Here is a 19,601-nt window from a genome sequence, read left to right on the forward strand (position 1 = left end):
AGGACACATTCTGGAACGTTGTTCCATGTATCATTTCTTCTCCAGGTGTATCCAGAGAGTGAGGGAGGTGAGAATGAAACTTCTCCTTGTGGAGAAGTCAGTGCAGATGTTCTCAGACTGAGAAATCTTGAGAGAAGCCTCAATCTTTGGATTGGTCAGTGTCCTGGTGAGCCATGACTCCATTCCAAACTCCCAGGCCACTTCCTGTCTTAGCCCTTATTCATCCCCAACTACATCAGCAATGACATCTGGTAGAGGCAAGTGATGAGGCAAGGTACAGGTTGCCTTTCTCAGCACCTGGCAGGAGGCACATGAGTCTTCATGACTTGGCCCCAGGCTCAGTCAGGAGTCATAAGTAAGAGAATACCTTTGCCAATAGGTCAGTACTGAAATCTGTGGCAGCTCATGTGATACTGTTTAAATCTAAGGACTGTGCTGCCTCCATTACTGGCCCCTCAGCAGAGGCTTCAGTACCCAGCATCCTCATTGACTACCACATTCTTGCTGATGACTGTACCCATTACATCAGTACAGACTCTCTCTTTGGGACTGAGATATTAGTATCAACTTCTTTGGCACTGAAGCAAAATAAGTTGCCAAGTGATGTGTTGGTCGGCTCAGTTCTGGAGTTACAGAGAGGTTTGGGGAGGTTTTTATAAACCTGCCTACCGTAGAGCTTCCACATCTGGCCCAGGAAGTGTTCTGTATTCTAACCTCCCTTCCTTAGAGGAGATATGCTCCTTCTTCCCCTTCCATGAACATAGCAAGGAAGTGTCCCTTACCTGTCTGTCTTCTCCTCCCAAGTAGCTCAACGGGAATCAGGGAGAGAATCCAGAAAACAATTGGTATGGGGAGCTAGGAAGAACACTCCACCTAGCATCCCTCACTGTGCCACTATCCCCCTGCTTTCTGGGGAGTTGAACCCTACTATAGAAAGCTAGTGTCTTCCACTGTATTTAGAGACAGGTCATTTCACTGAAGAAGCAAATGTAACCTCCATAGGCAACTCCATCCATGGCTGCTGCAGAGTCAGGAGGAGAGTGGCAAAGAAGAGCAATCTCCTGAGCAGAATCATCAAATTCTGGTTCCAATGTCTTCCTTTGCAGATGAAACAGGGAACCCATTTTCATTGCTCTTGACAGATGAATTCAGAAATATCTAGGACTTCATAACAAGTACGACTGACATCTTTGATATCTCTTTGGAGATTATACAAGAGAAGGAGCATAAATTCTTTGTTCTCTGATGTGCAACTCCAGAGAGATTAGCCATGCCATTCAATCTGTTGGAACTCACCAAATCACTTTGGCCCACAGCAGAGGTGGAAGCTGTTACCTCCAAAAAAGCAGAAAGAAGATGTTGGATTCCTGCTAAGGGGTTTGAATACTTTTACCAAATATCCTATATCTGGCTCTCTGGAGGTAGAAGCTTAGAGGAGAGGATAAAAGAACGAGTCTACAGCTCGTGAGGCAGACCCCAAAAAGCTAGGATTTTTTGGTCAAAGGGTATATTTGTCTGTGAACCTACAAAGGAGGGTAGCAGACTGCCATATGATCCTCTCAGTGTATATTTTTGAATTGGTACAAACTATCCAATGTGGTGCATAAATTACCCAGTGAGCACCAACTGAAATCTGTTACGACTGAGGGCCACCTAACTGCCAGAACATCTCTGCAGACTGTGCTGGTTGTGGCTGTCACTCATCTGAACAAAGGCCACTGCAGCTCCTGTGGAGAGATTGTCAGGGCTCAAGTCATCTGGGACCTGCCAGGGGGTCTAGACAACAGTCTAGACAACAGTCAAGGACCTCTTCATTTGAGGGCAACAATCTCTTTAACAATGACACTAATGCGTCACTCCATATTCTGAAAGATTTCAGGGCAGCTTTGTGCTCCTTGGGATTCTGTCTCAGCTCCAAAAAGAAAGCAGCCAAGACAAACCATACTTCAGGCATTGTTCTTTGACATAATTATCATTAGGATCCTCACAGCCTCCAAGGAAGAAGTGAAAGTGGAGGCAACCCTCTGCTCGCTCCTCAGCTGCTCCACAATCTGGGGCTTCAAATAAGCAGAAGAATCAATGCTATTGTCAGGAGCCTGCTTGGACCACCACGGGATCTGTTTTATTTTTTTAACTCCACTCTCCCAGCTCTCCTCCTCCCGCCCCCCAGTAGCTGCCTATCTTATTTTCAAGAATCTGTGCTGTGATTACCTCAGACTGGAGGGTCCTTAACAGTGTAAATAAAGGGCATCACACTCCCAGGGACCCTCTCACAAGAAACTCCCCTTACCTTTCCCACCACCCACACAAGAAGCATGATGTAAACTGCCTCTTACAACTGTGAGCAATGTAGGATGCCCTTGGAGTTCAATGTATTAGGGTTCAATTTAGATTATTGATGAGATATCCGATAATCCAGGCCCAGTCAGCGTATTAATCAAAGATTATTAGTCAAAGGTTAATCAGCATGATAAAGAGAAGCAAATACATTTCTGATCTGGGGAAGCAGTGCTGCTGCCTGGTCTATTCCAGCTACTGTTCAGAAGTTTACCCTGGTATATAGCATGCATGTCTATGAAAGAGACAGAATTCCCTTCTCATGCCCTATTGAGCCATGGAGTTCCCTTCATGGCCTCTTAATTTACATAATGGATAAATCCCAAATTCCCTATCAGATGGCTTCTTCATTTCTTGATCCCTGAGATTAATATGCCTTTCACCAAACCCCAAGTTCTGTGAAGAAATGAGGCAGAATGCAAGATGCATAATCATAGTAGTCTCAGCATGGGCCAGGCAATTCTTCATATTCAGATTTGGTGATTGTCAGCACAACCATCTTACCTGTTCTATTCAGGCCTCCCAGAACAATGGTTAGCTCCTGCGCCCGCACCCAGCATACTGGCATGAGACAGCCTGGATGCTGGTTGAATAAATCCCATAAATAGGACCCTACCATAGTCACAGCTGTGAAAAATATGTCATGGACTGTGAAATCTGGTCTTTTGTGTACTTTTACTCTATACGATGGCAAAAAAGTATACAAAGGTACACAGTGTTTCTCAAACTGGGAGTCCCGATCTGAAAAGAGGGACAGAAGACTATTGTAGATGAGAGTCATGGTATTGCCACCCATACTTCTGTGCTGCTGCTGGCAGCAGCGCTGCATTTAGAGCTGGGCACCCGGCCAGCAGCTGCTGCTATCTGTCCGCCCAGCTCTGAAGGCAGTGTAAGGCTAGCCTTAGAACCCCCTTTTTGGGTTTATATTTTACCGTTTTAAAATAGCACACGTTTTGTTACAACACTGTAAAATTTAAGATTTAAATGTCTGAACTCTGTAATTCAAAATTTTAAAAATGCTGTGACTGTGAAATTAACAAAATTTGACAGTGAATTTGGTAGGGCCTTACCTATAAATCAAAGCTATTTTGCTGCAGTTCAGAACATTGTGCTCCAGAGCAGGAAACCTTCAGCTAGACTTATTTGCAGAGCTAAATGGAGAAGGTTTTCTGTTTGGACATCTCAGCACCAGCTTTCTGCCCTCAACACCGCTGTCAGTTTTGGACTATTGCCCTGAAGCAATCTGGACTCCATCTGTTAATAAGAATCCATCTGGCAGTATCATCGCCCTATTCATGGCCACACTGTATCTTCCCACATTAGTGACAAAATTCCTGAAGCGGCTCATGCATCTTTCCATCAATTCAAGAGCCCCTCATCCTTGGAACCCAAGGCTGATGGGTTGTGCACGCCCTCCCTACCCTCTCAATTGTAGCCAGGGTAAGGAAGCAAAGCTAGGAGGACAAGGGAGAGTCAAGCTCTTATGCCAGGTGCTCCATATATATTTCACAAAGAGAGGGTTACTCTTAGACCTTACCCTAAGTTTCTGCCCAAGGTGGTCTTGGAATTTCACGTAAATGAGTTATTTCATGTTCTGTTATTCTTTCCTGAGTCTCTCCCCACCCTGTGTGAAGCTTGATATAGTGACAGCATTAAGAAATTTAGGAACACCCTTAAACTTTGTGTTGCATTTACTGACAGGCTAAGGGCAACCTGTATCCTCAGTGGTTATCCTAGTGGGTCTCAAACTGTATAAGAACTTACTACAAGTTCACCAGGAAAGAGCCCGCAGCCATATTAGAACTCATTCCACAAGGGTTCAGCCTTAGGTGCCTGTTTGCGTAACATAGCCAGCCTGAGGTGTATAGAGCAGAAGAATGGAACTTGATCCACACAGTTACTACTCATTCCCTAGTACAGGACTCCTAACTGGTTGCCAGTTTCAGTAGATCTGTCCTGCATTGGCCTTTAGGCTGGACTCCACATACCCACTGCCAAGCAAATAGACAACTACTTATTAGTCATCAGCGGTGGAATCTGTGTAGACAATCACTTGAAGAAAAAAGAACACTTACTTATCCTACAGTAACTGATTCTTCGAGATGTGTTGCCCATACTGGTCCCCTGGCTCACCCTCCTTCCCTGCTAATGTGGAGACTTACTTCTGTAGGATTAGTATTGGCAAAGGAACCGTGGCCCCACTTCATCCTTTATACCTTTGGGACTGAAGGTGCAGATGCAGCCCCAGCGAACATAGAAGAATCTGATCTCTAGTGAAGGAGTCTCAAAACAGTGTTTTGCTGTCTCATATGTACTTTGTAATGTTGATAGTAGGGTTTTACATCTTTGTTATGTACCTATGTAGATGCACATATGAATGTATATAACTTCAGCTTTCCTCATGCAATTCTGAACAGGCCTTGGCTTGCTTTCCTTGTCACTTTCAGGCTAATGTAAGCATCAGGGTGGTTTCCAGGCTTGCTCATTTACAAAGAGGAATTCATTTACCTTTGCAGAGTATTTAGTAGGATATTCTTTTAAAAAAAAACAAACAAAAGAAACTTCTGGATACAGTGTGTTTTTCTTTCTTTGCCAAGTTCTAGACAGAAAAGGATTCATTGAAAGACAAAAATCCTTTAAGTAGGCAATTCTGCTTTGTTTTAGTTTTTAAAGTTTAGAACCAACTGGCACTAAAATTTTATAAATCTTGTTGAATATGCTTGGTACTTGTCACCTTCATAAAATCTTTTTTGTAAAAATAGCTCCCGTAATAATATCTTGATAGGCTTTGCATGCATGACACTGCAGTGTTGAAACAAAAGTATAACCATCATTGTGTGTGTTAATAAGTGCTGTGATCCCAATACATTGGGAAGAGAGTGATTTAGATATACATCAAAAAGAGGGAAGTGCCTACTTAGGGTCTTTGTACCTTGGACGTAACTGTAAAAGTACACTGACAAAAATAACAGCTCCACAGAACAGAAAACCTCAAATAACCAGTCAGAAATGGCAGTCCAATCCAGACCTATCAAATTGCCCTAATGTTCATCACTCCCCAGAAATCTGGGTTAAAACCCAGGGTTTTGTATCATGTTGGAATGCCTGGAGCTACAATTTTACCGTATCAGAACAATGTCAAATGGTTATCAATGCAAGCCTGTGAAGATGATGATGACATGACCACACTGGTAAAACAATTTAGCTGAAAGTTACAATATTACAATGGACAATATTACAAAATGATTTCAGCATAAGTTTATGGAGAATTTCCAGTGTCAAAATGTCAAAGATGAGCTTTAATACCAATGTGAAATGAAAAAATTCTAAATTGAAATAACTCACAGTCACTTAATACAAAAGCAAGTTTCACACCTTTGCAATTGAATTGGTAGGTAAGTCGGAATCTTTTCAATAGTGCTGTTAAAGCATTGCATTGTCGTCGCATACAAAATGTGGCTCTTCACACGTCTGTCTTGTTTTGTATGCCTAGAGTCAGACATTGCAATAAGTATGTTGCTCAGTCTTTAGATTCCCACAAGACCCAGTGTTACGACTTCTTACCATACCACACCTTGTTTAGATGTAGAGACTAATTAGAAGTATATTGTTTCCCACTTGTATTACATTACTCTAAACTATATGTAAAGATCTATGATGAGCAGCCCCACTCAATGACCTGGGATAAAGGGCTATCCTATAATACCTGGACACTGTTATTAAATTACATAAATTCTAACAGCCTGAGGCTTTGTCTGCACTAGCACTTTTGTCACCAAAACTTCTGTTGGTCAGAGGTGTGAAGAACACACATCCCAACCACCATAAGTTTCACCCACAAAAACACTGGTGTGGACAGCACTATATCAGTGGGGGATGCTCTCCCACCAACTTACCTACTGCTTCTCATTGGGGGTGGTTTAGGTGTGCTGTTGGGAGAGCTCTCTCCCACCAGCATAGATCCGCTACACAAGAGGCCTTACAGTGGCACAGCTGCAGGAGTACAGGTCCATAGTGTAGACGTACTCTGTTACTTTATTTGTCTGTGTCAACCTTTAAAACTATTTTAAACAGATGTGTTATGCTTTTGTAACCTTATTTTGTGCTGTGCAGCAGATCCTAACCCTTGGACCTTAACAGAGCAGTTGTTAGTGATTACTTTTCACTTGGAGCAGATTAGAATGATCATAACTATGGAGAGAGAGACTTCCTACTGAACTTCTCTTTTTAAGTTTAACTAATGATCCTGTTCAACAAAGCACTCCAGAGTTCGGATATCTTTTCAGAATTACCAAAATGTCATGGCTTTCTGACAGACCAGCGCATTAAACTTTATGTATCTACAAAGTAGTGATTTGTGTCTTGGTCCAGAAGCTGTTTAAATTATTAGTAATTTAAATTAATTGTGACAGCCAAAAAAGGAGTTGTACTTTTTCCAATATTTCTGATTAGAGTATGTTTTAATTGAACATTAATGAACTCTACATTGTGAAATGTAAAAACAAATAATGACCTATTGGCACGCATTTCGCTTCATTTGGAAAACTTTGTTTTGGTTTAGATCTTTTCAAATGTTAAAGAATTTGTGTATAGGTGTTAATTTGACTTTCCATTTACCATAATATGTGAATTACAGGCTCCATGTTGCTATTTCTTATGTAGTTGTAAAAATACATTGGGCATAACGTTCTACAGGGATAATTTGGTAAAGCATAAGAATTGTAGTTAATTTGTTGGGGCAAGTTAATAGGGGATGAGCTGAGGGAAGGGAAGCTAAAATATGTTTATTTAACTTTTTAGAGCATATTTAATTTTTGTTTTACCTTTTTTTTGTGTATAAGCGATAAGCCAAATGTGTCTCAAGCAAGTGATTTTAGAGGCTTTTACGTAACATTTAAAAAATCCTTATGTGTAATAATTTATTTTTAGAAGTGTAGCAAATTGCACTGGCAAATTGCCATTTGGTATAAAGGAGACTAAGCATGCAATATATTTTTATTTGTTCTTACGCTGTTAACGTACTAGAGTCACAGCTTAGTAAATATATGTGATGCACCATTGATGTTAATATAGCTTAATTTTTAAAAAGTTTACTTAATTTAATCTTGTACCTTACAGTTGAAGTTGCAGAATTCACTTCCTGTTCAAATAACATCACTGATTCAGGGTGATGTAAGATATTAACTATGTATTGCTTAAACTGTGATCAAAGCAATTCTCCTAGACAAGGTAAAAACTAGATATGTGAGGAACCCAGCTGTATCAATTTTATTGCAGTCCTTGTCGTGTTAACAATTACTCCTCTACATACATATGTATTCCTTCCATTACTGTTCCTAAATGTGTATCCCGAAACTAGTTCCTAAGGCTCTCGATAGACCAAGGATTGGATTGCAGATCAAGAAGATGCGTCTAGAGTTTTAGAAAGCAGTAAAACATGCACAATAGCCCCAAAGTGTGTTGCAGCACTGCTTCCTGTGGATATTTTAGCTCCATAAAGAGATTGCCTCAAGTTCAGAAATTAGTAACTAAAGTCTAATCCAAAAAGATGTGGGTGAATTTGTTAGAACTGTTTTGGAAAACAAGCAAGTTTTGAGACCCTCTTGTTTAGCTATGGTCAACACTCCATCAGTGACCTTTTTTCCTAATAAACTTCAAAGCACCATAACAAATTTGATGTAAATTTTATCTAATAGTGGTGCTCTGATTTAGTAGCATAGAATGTCAATCACTGAAGTTTTACGCATGATGTTCCAGCTGAGAAGTTTCAAATTTCACAGTTGGTGACCAGTAAATGTAAATAATGACCATATTAATGACAGTATGAATCTTCCTATTTTGTATGAAATAGATCGTCATAGCACAAAATCTAGGATAATGCATGGGGCATGAGTGGGAAGAAGGGAGGGAAAAGGGGCTGCAAAGCAACTCATTACACGGTGAATGATTTAATGATTTCGCAGATAAACTGTAAGTCTGCATTTTGAACTTGTGAGCAGAGCTGAAAGCTCTAAACTTCCATTTTGATGTTAATAACTTTCTTGGTATATTTTGGTAATAGCTTACTGCTAAACCACCTACTTCATTTATCCAGTTAATGAACCATGGGTAGTAATTAGGAGCAGGGTGCATCATTTAAGGGTTTGTAAACCAAGCTGGATGGAATAGGTAAATATGTGCTATGTTTTTCATTGGCCCAGTTTCAAAAATTCAACTAAAAATTACCTCAAAATAGCTGTCCCTCACCTAATTTGTAAAATGGGTGGTTCCTGTTGCTCCAAAATCCATCCATTCGTCTTGGAGGCAATATCTATTCAAATACTTCCACTTTCCTCAGATGTAATGTGACCTGACAACTTTATAGAATAATGAATTTCTGTGAGAGCCTATTAAACAGTATTACTGGTATTAACTTACTTTATTTAAAGGAGTACAATGCCTTATGAATTTCTCGTGAAGTCTAGTTAAAATAATAATTCCATATATTCCAGTGAAAAAGTTAAGCCATTTTTTAATCATTTAAAGGCTAGTGGCTAAATCTCTTCAGGTTGAAATGATTGGAAAAATGTTATAGAACCAAAACAATCATACCCAATTCATAAATATTTTGAGCTAATGCATTTTTCTCTGATTGTTTGGACTTTTGTAGGCTGGTCCATATAAGCATGCTATCACTAAAGTTCAGCTTTGGTTAAGGGATTAAGTCTTTTCAGGATTCTAGTTAATACCAGAACTAGAACATTTATTCTCAATGTGAAGTGTGTGCCTCCATATCACAGACTCACAGCATCCACAGGGACACTGAGCATGGAGCCGAGTCTGAGCAACTCATCAATGGCAGCAGCAACAGAGCAAGAAAATTATCAGGCAGCTTCGACAACGAAAAGATTTGACTGCTGGAGCTCTTTAGAGGGAAATCCTGGTAAAACGTCAAGGTGTCTGACTGACCTCAAACTTTATAATCTGTTTTTTCCTTTAATCCTTCTGAAAGGCCTGGTAAAGGTCAGATTTCTAAATTGAAAAGCAGTTAAATAGCAATATGGTACTTAACTGCTGTTGTGATTTTTCCTTTCAGTAGGTCTGTTTGACTAATAGGATCTATGATTTACAAATGGCTTGTCTCTTAGTCATTGCAAAATTAGGTTTTCTGAAGAAAATGAATGCTTGAGGCACATGGGGTAACGTATCTTGTATAAAGGAGAGAGGAGTAAAAATTCAAAATCCCTAAGCAAAATGATTAGATCTACATATTTTATTGGGAACAGAGCTAACTACTACTAAGATATTTTTCAAGTAAAGGAAAGATTTTTGCTTTTTTCCTATTGTATGTATTCTCTATTGGAAAATGCTCAGGTGTTACTTTTACAGACACTTAGCGTTAAATCTTTGAGATAAGCATGCGCTCTTACATTGATCTCTGATTGTGACTGGGCACGCTCTGTTTCTCTCTGTAGGCCAGACATTTCAAGTTGAAGTGCTAATGCTAAACAGTATTGGTCAGGAGTTGTTAGTCAGTTGCATAGATTGAAAGTATTGCGTAATCAGGATTTTCCTGCAGAATAAGGAACAGAGTTTCTTTGACTTGTCAATATTCAGATTTTATAAATTTTCAGAACAAAATGATCTTTTTAACTCAGTCTCTTCACTGTTTTCAATTTACCTGCATAATGCAGCAACACTAGAGCATGCTGCTAATTTGGAAAGAAAAAGTCAAGTCTAACTTAAGATTCTAGGCTTTAAACCAAAATGGACTTAAGTATAACAGTTAGCAAACTCTGTCTCCCACGAGAGGTAGCTGATTAACTGCACTCTTAACAGCCCAATGCTAATATAGAGTGGTTCATGTGGCACCTCTTCCCCTGTTGAGAGTGAAGAGCAAGTCATTCGTTCTCAAACATATTAATATAAATAAATAAAATATTTTGATGGTGAGAAACCCTCATGACGCTGGCAAGCCTTAGAGACTAGGAATATCCCATGTTGATATGAAATCAAATAAGCTTTTGAAAGGCACCATAGTTGGGTTCGATGACAACATAATCCAGTGAAATAAAAATAATACAACAAATTATGGCATTAACAACAACAACAAATAAAACTTTTTCCTTCTCGTTCAGATCACGATCGAGATCTCCTCGGAGAAGGGTCCACTCTCCTGAAAGGCGAAGAGAGGAAAGGGCTGTCCCAACGGCTTATCGCATTAGTAACAGTCCTGGAATGAGTAGGAAACGCACACGTTCCAGGTATGTGCACCAGTCATGATGAATGCCCCATTTGGGGTTTTAAATATTGTGGGTTGTTTTGTGTGTACTGTTTATGTAAAGCTTGTTTCTTTTGTGAGCTCTTGTTTCTTTTGTGAGCTGAGGCTTTATTTCAGCCATGAGTTATATAATGATTAACAAGCCAACCTGCGAAAAAACAGTGTGCAAGTACAAACGCTGGTCCCTCATGTATAGAATGTGTGTACAGGTCTACAGCATAAAGTGATGAGCATGTACATGCTTTGGATGTATCTAGTACAGTGACAGTTTATTTTACAGTTCATGTTTGCTGCTTGATGCACTGTAGTTGGAGTATTCTAACCCTTTCACAATCTGAAACATCTTTGCTGTGCTTTCCTTTCTGCAAATACTGGAAACCGTTCAGATTTGTACTTGGAATTCCCAGGGGCTGGCTACACTCCTTACCCCTTGGGTAAGATTCTTTGGCTTTAGTTGCACAAACGGAGTGTGCCAAAATGCCATGTCATATTGACATTCTAGTTGAGTGAAAATTGCATAGTCATGATCGGATCTAAAGCTAGCTAATGGAAATGGGGAGGGAAAACAACATACTTTAGCACACATTACGTTTTAGAATAAAATATATTTTGAATGTACAAGTGGAACTCAACCTACATGTAAAATGGTCAGTTTTTTTTTCCTGTAGGAGTTCTGGTTTCTTTCTACCATGTATGCTGCAGCTGCCTATGTACTGGAAATGTGGAATTTCTGTTTTCACAATGAGAAAAATAAATGCTCAGTTACCTACTTTTGTCAGAGATACTTTATGCAGTCTGTGTTCTGAAAAGGAGAAACTGCAGTTTGTGTTACTTTAGGGACATTAGACCCAAAATATTTCCAAAACCAAAAAAAAATTGTTTACCTGGGGCTTTTTTTTACTGTTTCACTTTTTGTACACGTCACTTCTCTAGTCATGTGCTGCTCTTATGGTGAATATTTATTAATAAAAGTATTTTTCAATATCTTTCTATAAATTAAAGTAATTACATATCTACCATTGTCCTAAATTTTTAAACAGGCATATTCTGAAAGCATTGTGAGATAAACATTACATTTAAAACACCTGTTGTAAAATTTGATTTCTTCTGAATCTTCATTTTTGTGCTAAAATGCATAGTTTACTAAGCATAAATATATTTTGATTACATTACTATGGTTATTCAATCAATATAAAGTCTAAGCATATTGAAAAAATGATCACTTATTTTAACAGCCCAAAACACAGTAAAAATTTAATAACATTAATTACTGCTGTGTTCTATCATAAGCCATGAATCACTTTTTCCATTGCCTTTACATGCTCAACACAGATGCGGTCTTTGTGAAATGAAAAACTTTATCTTGTTTTAGTCTGTGATGAGGAGATTAGATAAGTAAAATATCATTTCAGGTCAGCGAGCTCCATAGAACAGTACAGGTTTGCAAAGTTTTTAAGAGTTGATGGGCATGCACTCTTGCACCCTCAGTTTAGATGTGCAAATATTTGTGCAATGTGTGCACTCCTCAGTTTGGGAGCACACGTGCATATGCACTCACAAAGCTAAATTAGATGCACTCTTTGGGGTAGCTCCATCTAAAGTGTGCATGTCACAGTTTCTTATGCCTGTCTCTGAATCCTACTCAGTCCCAAATTCAGATTGCTTATCTGTTTGGGGGTGGGAAAGGAGCAAATTGTTTTCATTGTTGTCCATGTTTGATTAAAAAAAGTAGTTGGTCTCCACTTGTCTTTTTAAAAAAAATGAGAATAATCCCTATTATGTATCCTATTGCATAGCAGCAGTGCATCCAAGTTGAGGAATTTATATGTCCTTTTACTGGCTTCCTGACAGCAAAAGTTAAAAACATGGTAGGATCCAAGTTGCTTACTCCTGCAGTTTATTAATACAGGGGGTGATCGCACAGTTTAGAGGAGCGGTTCTCAACCAGGGGTCCGCGGGCCCCTGTGGGTCCATGAGGAGAAGCCCTGAGCCCATGGGTTAAGTTGGGCAGGACACCAGGGGCATTGCCCTCCAAACTGCAGTGCCTTAACCAAAGTGGGGCAGTCTCAGGGGCATAGACACACACCCCACCTCCTCCTCTCCCCTGCCTCTTGGCCAGCTTGGAAGCAGGAAGTTGAAGCCGGGCAATGCAGGGCAGCTGCTGCTCTTGCTGGTACCATGGGGCAGCTGCAGCTGCAGGTGCCCAAAGCCCCAGCTACTCCTCAGTTCCTAGCCCCCTTTGACTGCTCATGCAGCTAGTAGGAGCCACCCGGGTGGGGGACCTGGCTCTGGGGTGAGCAGAGCCCCTGGGAGCAGGAACTATAGTATGCCCCTGCCTGCACACAGCCCCTACCTACGCTCTCCATGCACCCTGAGCTGCCCCCCCCCCCGCCTGCATACAGTTCCTAGCTGCACCTAGTCTGCACCCTGAGCAGTTTTCAAACTTTTTGAGCTCAACACACCTTCCCCTTTAAGTTATAATTTTTGGTTGCACCACAGCCTAACTCAGACAGCCTGGGTGGCCTGCTGAGGTGAGTCAGGGTGGAGGTGGCACTCTCTCCCCAGGCTCTGCCATGCAGAGCTGGCCCAAGCCCCACCGGACCCTGCCTCAGCAAAATAAAAGGCAAACTATGCCTATGGGGCCTGGCCAAAGCTCCGGCACCCCGCAGAGCTAAAGTCCTGAGGTGCCCTCAACACCCCCTCTCCTCTGGGCCCTGGAGTTATTATAACATGTTGGAGAGGGGCTCAAAAAGAAAATGGTTGAGAACCACTGGTTTAAAGGAAACCTCACCAGTTTACTTCATCTGGTTAATTAGTTTTTCATATTTATTGCCTCATAGTAACAGAAGACCCTGTTGCGTAGTCCTGGTTGATTGGGTCAAGTAGATCAGAAGACTCAACATTCATAAGTCTAAGATTCTCCCTTCCGTGAAAAACCAGAATGTCAGGGAAAATGAATCCTTCCCCCCAAGTCATGCACTGAGTGTGCATCCACTTAAGTTCAGTATTTAGTGGCATGAGTTGCTGACCGTTCAGTAGTTTAAATGAATAGAGGATTCTACTGGGGTGATAAATTGTGATTGCTTGCTTTGAAGAGCTTCATGATTCAAGAAGGAAATCTGTTTTTACCCTTTAAAATAATTTTAAATAGCATTATGCTCTTAATATGGATAGAAACCATATCTAGCAGATCTCCAACACAAAGCTGAAACTAAGATCTTGTGGATATGGTTCACTGAACAATGCATAATAAAAACTGGCAGTAAATGCCAAAAATTAAAAAAAAAAAAAAAAAAAACGGGGAAACAGTATTAGACAAACATACATGCAGCCAGTTCTGAGAGCTTGCCAGTCATATTACTAGGGTTCAGTGAAAGATTTCTAGGCAAAAAAATCATGAGTGAAGCTGGCCTGTTGGATTTTTATGAATGGAAAACATACTACCTGCAAGGACCCAGAAGCCACCTTTCCTTCTGTCAACTTCAATGAATTAGTGACCTCTTGTTCATTAAGTATAGTGAGATATATTTCTAGAGATCATGTGATTGCTTTTTCCAATGTAGGTCCTCTTCCTTTATTTCTAAATTGTCTGTAATAATCAACCTACAATGAGACTGCTGAAAAAAGTAGAGTATGTTCAAATCAAAAAGTGACAAGAAATGGCCTTAGTTTAAGAATGTGTATGGTACTTCCACTCCAGATGTATATGTTTGGGACACTGTTAATAAGTACATCCTGTATATGGTATGGGCTGTTGAGAAATAAGCCATGGAAAATTGAGATGTGATTAATATAATATTGTTTGATATTTTACTATTAGAGTGTCATTACATGTTGTGTGTGTATATATAGTGCTTTAAAGACTGTACTTTTGCAACTTTACCTCCGTTCATCCTGAAAACTACTAAGCGCAGAAATGTGAGACACTTTTTTCTTTTATCAGAGGGGTAGCCGTGTTATTCTGGATCTGTAAAAGCAGCAAAGAATCCTGTGGCACCTGATAGACTAACAGACGTTTTGGAGCATGAGCTTTCGTGGGTGAATACCCACTTCATCAGATGCATGTATTCAACCACGAAAGCTCATGCTCCAAAACGTCTGTTAGTCTATAAGGTGCCACAGGACTCTTTGCTGTTTTTTCTTTTCTCATCTTCCAGAGCTGTGCTAGGCTTTTTTATGCAATCATAAATTTTCAAGAACTTCATTCCATACATTATTATAACTTTCTGATTAAAGATACTCTTTTAGGCTAGTAAATACACTACAAAGTACATTAATTGGGCTATTCAGGGGCAAAAAATTCCATGGAAATTGGAGTGAGCTAATAATGGACATTTAGAATGCGGCTTGAAATGTTAAGGCACAGTAGAAGCATCAAGCAACTTGTAATCTACTTCCAATGAGTAGACTGTAAAAGTTATAGCAGAACTTTTTGGATTCCTTAGTGGACATTAATAGTTTTATTTTTTGTTAAGCTTTTAAAAATAGAGAGAATGTAAAGTAGTAGAGTAAGGGGACAGAAACCCAATGAATTGTTGCATGGAGGTTGATTCAGTAATCTTAATTACACAACTGGGATGTTAGTCTGTAAATTCATAGCCAGCTATAAAGGTCTAGATTACTCAGTCTCCAGGGTTACCTATAGAATTCAACACTAGAGTTCAGTGCTGGATATAGTTTTAGAATATTTGTGTTGTCCCCTTCTTTTGTCAACAATAAAAATAATTTTATGTACCCATAAATCTACTTTGTTTCTGTTTTTTTAGTAGTGATTGTCAGTTACAGCTAACAGTCTGATTGTCTGCTCAAAGCAATCCCAAGCATATTGCTTTGGGTAGGATTATTTGAGAGAAATAGTAACTCAAATGTAATTTTGTTTCAGACTGAAGTTTGTCATGCAGTAGGTTTGGTCACAGAAACCCATTTGTTGGCTTAAAAGGAAAATGTACAGTATCAGTTTGCCTTTTCGACGAAACTGTCCATAGTTCTATCAGAATGGATTAAAAAATAGACTGTGAACACTCATATTCCAGGTCATTAGGGAGTTAGGATCAAACTTTCCCTATAACCAGGTTCTTTTATAGTTGTCCATTACAAGATTTTCTTGCACCTTGCTCTGAAATATCCGATTCCTGATTTTCTCTGAAGGTCAAGTGTTTCTGTGAAGGTCAAGTGAGGGCTGAGGAGCAAGTACTCTTAATGCTCAGGACTGGGTTGGAGTCTGGGGATCATAATGTATAGGTTAAATATGAGGATTCCTGGGAATTTTTCCTTCCTACTGTCATAGGAATATAACCACCCATGGTATGATGGTTACAGTGTGTACTCAGTGCACGAGGAGCACCACATCCAGGAGGGTTAGAAAATCTGCTAGAAATGTCTAATTCAATTTCTGCTTAAACTGGTTAACAACATATAATTTTAAATCTCCTCTAATAAAATCCTTCCTTTTTCAGAAGCCCCCATGAAAAGAAGAAGAAACGACGGTCTAGATCATGTACCAAGTCCAAAGCTAGGTCTCATTCACCATCCATGTCACCTGGCAAACAGTCCACACATAAGAACTCTGTACATTCAACTAGTGTGTCTCCTGTGGAGAGTAGGGAATCCAGCCAAGAACGCTGCAGGTAACACGCTTTCACAATGGTGTATGGGGATACGGACAGCTTTTGACCATGAATGTACCTTTTGATTGGATTTGTGCAGGGAGAGTTGTAATGCAAGTTCTGCAGAGCTCCAGGAAGTTAGGGATGTGTGCCACTGTGGGTTTTTGAGGGGGGCGGAGAGGGGAGGGTACTAGAACTGTGCTAGAGACCTAGATTGTGAGGAATCCTATGAGACTCTCAGGGCAAAATTTCAAAAAGGGTGAATTTTCTAATAAACATTTCAACCAGGAGGAAATGATGGAGAACTCAATTGCCCAGGGAAGAACGTGTGTAAAACATGAGAGATGAAATAGTCATTTAAGGGAGGCTCAACAGGAATAGTGCAACTTTTCGTCTACACATCTCAGTGCAACTTGAACCAAAGTGATCTCAATAATCTAAATTGTACAGTTAAAATGTGGTTAATGTTACTAAAAATCATAACACTTTGTTGGGATGATTTCTTTAAGTTTCTCCTTTTGATTGTAATTGTTATTGAGGATTCATAACTGAATTACCCCATTGAGTAGATTCTGTTCACAGTTCCTGCGCTGATACTCAGAGCTCTCTATAGCAGTAGTTCTCAAACTTTTGTACTGGTGATCCCTTTCACATAGCAAGCCATTGAGTGCGACCTCCCCCCTTATAAATTAAAAACACTTTTTTAATATATTTAACACCATTATAAATGCTGGAAGCAAAGCAGGGTTGCAGGCTGACAGTTTGTGATCCCCCCCATGTAATAACCTTGCGACTCCCTGAGGGGTCCCAACCCCCAGTTTGAGAACCCCTGTTCTATAGCATTGGCCACAGGTGCGAGAGAGCAAACTTCTGTGCCAGTGGCCTGTATTGACTATAGTCCAGTGAAACATGAAAACTGTTGAGCAATATGAGGGAGGCTCATGCACATACAAGACAGAATTGTTGCATGAGATATAGCTAGAAAATATATAAATTTCTAATTCTTAAGTTTTAATTTTTAGGGGCATTTCTCTGGAAAAAGACGGCCAGATTTCTTCAGCAATCGTGTCTTCAGTGCAAAGTAAAATAACTCAGGTATAAATTAAGACATTCTTTATTGTTTACTGAAGTATATTAACATCATTGTAGAATGCTCCTTTAGGTATTTTGTATAATTGTATAATGTAGAACAGGGATCGGCAGCCTTTGGCACGCGGCTTGCCAGGGTAAGCCCCCAGGCCAATGGAGGCGGCAGGAAGTGACGGCCAGCACATCCCTCGGCCCGCGCCGCTTTCTGCAGCCCCTGTTGGCCTGGGACAGTGAACCATGGCCAGCGGGAGCCTCAGTTGGCCGAATCTGCGGACATGGCAGGTAAACAAACCTTCCTCTCCTGTGTATTGTCTATAGCCACTTCCTCGGCTCCATTCTTTTCATCTACTCACCTCACACACTTTCTGCCCTATCATTTGTTGTTTCATTTCTTTCATATTGTTGAGATTATTTACAGTGAGATTTAATTCTTAGCTATTTAAAAGTTGCTAGCCAGCAGATATATTAGTTTATAATTACAATATTTGGTTTTGTGAAATCAAGAGGCCAGTGCTCTGGGAAAATTACCAGTAGGACTGCTGACTTCAGTGCGGAGAGTTATACCAGGGGTAGGCAACCTATGGCACACATGCCATTGGCACGCGAGCTGATTTTCAGTGGCACGGAGCTCTGCATTTTAATTTAACTTTAAATGAAGTTTCTTAAACATTTTTAAAACCTTATTTACGTTACATACAACAATAGTTTAGTTATATATTACAGACTTCTAGAAAGAGGCCTTCTAAAAACGTTAAAATGTATTACCAGCATGCAAAACCTTAAATTAGAGTGACTAAGTGAAGACTCGGCACACCACTTCTGAAAGGTTGCTGATCCCTGAGTTATACATTTCAAACTCTTGATTAAAAACTAAGGAAACTTCTTACTGTTTTTCCTCTATTCTCCCTACAGGATCTTATGGCCAAAGTGAGAGCAATGCTTGCAGCTTCCAAAAACATACAAACTAGTGCCTCCTGAGACTTGTTGAATTGACCATCAAGAAAACGGTGTGAAGAGGAACACTTTAAAAAACTGCCTCATCTCAAATGTACAGCTGGCAAATTTAGCTCATTTTGGATCGGTTCTCTTCTGTCTAAAGTTATCAAAACCTGAAGAACTGAAAACCTTATCAGTACGGAACTGTCCCCTTGGAACTCAACTTTTTGCACACAGAATCTCTCTTGACAGCTTTTGGGTTTTGTAAATTGATTTTTTGACTAATTCTTCAGTAAGATTTTATGATCAGCTGTCTGTATATATGTAAATATCATGTTTCTGTGATAAAGAATTACACAATAAAAGAGGAGAGAAACACCTTTTATTAGCTACGCACTTGTTGGAGGTTGCTTAATTGTGAGTGTGTTTTTCTTTACTTTCTCTTAAAGCAGTTCCTCAGGCAATGCTATTGCTAAGTTGAACTGAAACACACCTTTCAGCTTCTTTAGTTCATCAAATGATCTAAGAACATACATTGTGTTACACCAGAGTTGGTTTTCACACGGCCTACAGAATTTTTTTATCCTTCATTAAACTCCAGTGTGCGGAGCACATTGGAAATATCTGTTGTTTTCAGTGACAGCCCCCTTCGTTCTTCAAGATGAGCCTCTGCATTTTCACGCTGAAGGGATGCCTTGTGAGCATCTGGAGCCTTCTGGAACCTGGGCCAGAGGAGCCACTTACCTCTCTCTCCATGTCCCATCTTGGAGGATTCCCAGGTGGGGTCTGATGTATGCTTGATCTTCCTTTTCCTTGATACATGAGGACTTTTATTACATCAGCCAGGAGAGTGAGTGAAAGGCTATCTATGTAAAATGCGCTATATGTTCTACAACTATGGCCCAACAGGGTCAGCTGTCTGGAAATGTCAGTCCTAGTTCAGGTTCCGAGGCATTACCTTGTGCTATATTCGTTGCATTGTTGTTACGATAGCTGCATCTCTACCTCGATATAACGCTGTCCTTGGGAGCCAAAAAATCTTACCATGTTGTATTGAACTTGCTTTGATCCACCGGAGTGCACAGCCCTCCTCCTTCCCTCCCCCCCTCTCGCACTGCTTTACTGCGTCATGTCCAGATTCGTGCTTTATCGAGGTAGAGGTGTATATGGTTTTAGAAAAAAATCTTCCTTGTTAAAATTTGATTTGGGGAGAATGAGATTTTTAGTGGTCTTTGTTCAGTCATGACCTGGCATCCAGAGCCAATGCTTCTTTTCAGAGTTCTGTCCTTATTTATGTAGAACTCCTCAGTCTCTCTCTTTTTGGGAGCTGTACTACTCCTTAAACTCCCGCAAATAGAAATATGCAAAGGCCA

General features: G+C 40.1%; 1 protein-coding gene across 10 annotated transcripts in view; it reads left to right on the plus strand.

The window, feature by feature from the left end:
- Positions 1–18,620, plus strand: part of SFSWAP (splicing factor SWAP) — a 91,350-nt gene extending 72,730 nt beyond the window's left edge. For 6 of the 10 annotated variants that reach the window (XM_030583101.1, XM_030583103.1, XM_030583102.1 and 3 more), the window contains 5 exons: positions 9,117–9,272; positions 10,455–10,580; positions 16,054–16,224; positions 17,226–17,298; positions 18,205–18,620. In XM_030583101.1, the coding sequence (XP_030438961.1) occupies positions 9,117–9,272; positions 10,455–10,580; positions 16,054–16,224; positions 17,226–17,298; positions 18,205–18,270 (592 nt within the window). In that variant the 3' untranslated portion in view covers positions 18,271–18,620. Of the gene's footprint in view, positions 1–9,116; positions 9,273–10,454; positions 10,581–16,053; positions 16,225–17,225; positions 17,299–18,204 lie in introns of those variants that run through there. The other 4 variants (XM_030583106.1, XM_030583107.1, XM_030583108.1 and 1 more) reach the window with 2 other exon arrangements.
- The last annotated feature ends 981 nt before the right edge of the window (positions 18,621–19,601 follow it).

The sequence above is a fragment of the Gopherus evgoodei genome, chromosome 13 (assembly GCF_007399415.2).
Source record: "Gopherus evgoodei ecotype Sinaloan lineage chromosome 13, rGopEvg1_v1.p, whole genome shotgun sequence".
NCBI lineage: Eukaryota > Metazoa > Chordata > Testudines > Testudinidae > Gopherus > Gopherus evgoodei.